At 46.4% G+C, this 2,500-nt stretch overlaps 2 protein-coding genes across 3 annotated transcripts in view; both read right to left on the bottom strand.

Annotated features, from left to right (window-relative positions):
• Window positions 1-354, bottom strand: part of LOC109641724 (SLAM family member 5) — a 3,296-nt gene extending 2,942 nt beyond the window's left edge. The window contains exon 1 of one of the 2 annotated variants that reach the window (XM_020106253.2): window positions 210-354. In XM_020106253.2, the coding sequence (XP_019961812.2) occupies window position 210 (1 nt within the window). In that variant the 5' untranslated portion in view covers window positions 211-354. The other variant, XM_020106255.2, reaches the window with a different exon arrangement.
• Window positions 274-2,500, bottom strand: part of vangl2 (VANGL planar cell polarity protein 2) — a 7,651-nt gene continuing 5,424 nt past the window's right edge. The window contains exons 6-9 of the mRNA XM_069518255.1: window positions 2,468-2,500; window positions 2,023-2,269; window positions 1,594-1,873; window positions 274-865 (exon numbers count right to left, since the gene is read on the bottom strand). The exon at window positions 2,468-2,500 is cut by the window's right edge and continues 103 nt beyond it. Of these exons, the coding sequence (XP_069374356.1) occupies window positions 1,616-1,873; window positions 2,023-2,269; window positions 2,468-2,500 (538 nt within the window). The 3' untranslated portion in view covers window positions 274-865; window positions 1,594-1,615. The remainder of the gene's footprint in view (window positions 866-1,593; window positions 1,874-2,022; window positions 2,270-2,467) is intronic.

Here is a 2,500-nt window from a genome sequence, read left to right as displayed (position 1 = left end):
ATTCAGCATTAAATTTCTGACTGAATCTTTCACACTGGAGCTTTAAGTCGTGTTCATTTAAACAAAACGTCTTTGTTCGTCACTGCAGAGCTGAGCTGTTGGATTTTTGCCTCTGTTCTGTAGAAACCATACTTTTTAAAATAAAATCTCATCCAGCTGCTGACTTGGATTCCCTACAATGTTTTGAAACAATGGAAAATGTTACTCACTGACGAGCGTCACGTTCTCCCACTGCACTTCCTGTTTCGTTTTCTCTCTCTCTCCTTTTTAAAATTGTGTAATAAATGGACAGATGCAACCGCATCCACACAGACACTTTGTGGAAGCGGTCGATTCCTCGCAGTGAGGTTCTCTGCGGATCATGAAAGTAGAGTTTGATGTAATGAACAGATCTCGTGTGCCGTGTCTGTGGTGAGAGTTCTCCTGGTGAAGCTCACTTTGTTGTCGGGCATCTTTTGAAGTTCGGAGCATCCAGAACTTCTCATACTCGGTGTGGTGACAGATGATCTCGAACAAGTGAGCAGTTGATAGGTCGGTTATTTCCTGGGTAATCAGATTACTATACAGTTTGGGAAGTGTCATTCATAGCTTGAGGAGGTTGAGTTTAATTCCCTGCTGAGTGATTTCTCTTTTCTCTCACAGTATTATTCAGCTGACTGTTGTTCATGTGCGGTTGTTTGCATGTTCTTTCTTTTAGTTGTTGGAGGAGCGTGAAGTTATTTCCCCTCTGAGTCCCGCCTTGCCAGTTTCCCAGAGTAGAGTTGGAGAGCTGGTTGTTCATTGGTCGAGACAGAGCCGGCCACCGGGGGAAGACTGAGAGGATTTCAGTTTGTTCTCGGGGAACTGTCATGTTGTCCATTTCTGACTAACACACACACACACACACATCAAATGCAGAAGTGACACTGAACATGAACTTTATTGTTCCTACATTTGTTGCCAGTGCATCAGTAACCATATGAAAAACTCATTTTTACAACTTCATGAGAAATAACACGATCAGAGTCCATCCAGTGTTTGTCTCTCCGTCCTTTGGCTCAAACGTTTTGAGTGAAGCCTTCAGCGAATCACAAATAGAGGAAGCAGTACGAGGGCGGACTCATTGTCATTTCATGCGGTCACTGAACTCAGTCCGAGAAAAGGCAAGGTGGACTTTTTCAAAGAAGTTCAAGCTCGAGGGGAAATGAGAAGTAGTTCACATGAAAAAGCAGTTTGGTGTTTTCACACATGACTTTAACAAACCGCAGCCAGTGGCTGTCAGAGTTCTCTTGAATAAATCCTGTGGCTAAAATCCGACTTATCACCCCTGGAGGTCGCTTCGTCCTTTTTTTTTTTATTTAATCAAAAGACGGTTTTATTACATTTGTAGTGAAATACGAGTTGAACCACAGACTCCGTTAGAAGAATGGGAAGTGGAAGCGGTCTACAGTTATCACAGTTAACAGGCTTGTTTTGTTCACCAGAAACGAAAGAGGAACAAGGTCAGTGACGAGATATTTCTGTTGCCTCTTCTCGTCCGTGAGTTTAAACGTCGACTCCATTCGACATAAAAAGTTGTGCAAAGTTATATCAACAGACAAAAAGAGATACTACCAGAATATAATCTCCTCTTCTTCTACACAGATGTCTCCGACTGCAGCTTCATCACAAACTTGTGGCTTTTGGGGTCGACAAATTCCTCCCCCAGCCGCACGAAGGGAAGTCGTGTCACCGTGACAACCAGGGAGAAGTCCGGACGTTTCAGGGTGAAGACCTGACCTTGCCTTAGAGACGCCGTCACCGGCTCCTCGCTCACTAGTGTCCACTGGCGCCCCCTGCTGCTGTCCAGGTACTGGAGGGTGGGACCTGGGCTGAGGTAACGCTCAAGGAAAGCCTTCGAGGACAGAAACACAGGTGATGACTTGGAGATAAGAATCCAGCTGTAATTCTCCGGTTTCACGTGTTTTAGATTTTGTTTACAGAAGATTGGCTCAGTAGTTTTGTCCTTGTGATAAAATACATCTGATGAAAGATGCTTCTAACCTTGGGCGTCATGTTGTGCGTGATGCAGAACTGCAGGAAGTCGATGATGCTCTCCATGCTGTGGTACGACTGCTGCCTGGTGGCTCGGAGGTACTTCTGCATGGCCCGTGCCATCGGAGCAAAGATGGCCTGAGCCGCCTCCCTCGGGTCCATCACCTCCCGTGGGTGTTTGGGCGAGGACAAGACCGCCTCGTCTTCCTGGTGACGCCTGATGTGGGTGAAGGCTTCCTCTACCGCCACCACCAGTCTGGGAGGAGCAATTACACCGTGAGTGAGACACCGACTTGGATTTAAAGCTGCTCTCCTCAATATTTTAATGAATGTCAATGGTTCTTTGTACATTTAGCTCCTGCAGAGAGTTTGATCAATAGCAGGTTGGCATGCACTGCCTCCAGGAAGTAGCCTCACCACGACAGTAGTGTACAGCCACGTATTTCATCCTCACCTGGCCTTGCGCTTGCGGACCCTCCGCTCCACC

This window comes from Paralichthys olivaceus, chromosome 22, assembly GCF_024713975.1.
Source record: "Paralichthys olivaceus isolate ysfri-2021 chromosome 22, ASM2471397v2, whole genome shotgun sequence".
Classification (NCBI taxonomy): domain Eukaryota; kingdom Metazoa; phylum Chordata; class Actinopteri; order Pleuronectiformes; family Paralichthyidae; genus Paralichthys; species Paralichthys olivaceus.
The sequence above is the reverse complement of the archived record's forward strand: the minus strand, read 5'-3'. Positions and strand labels throughout refer to the sequence as shown.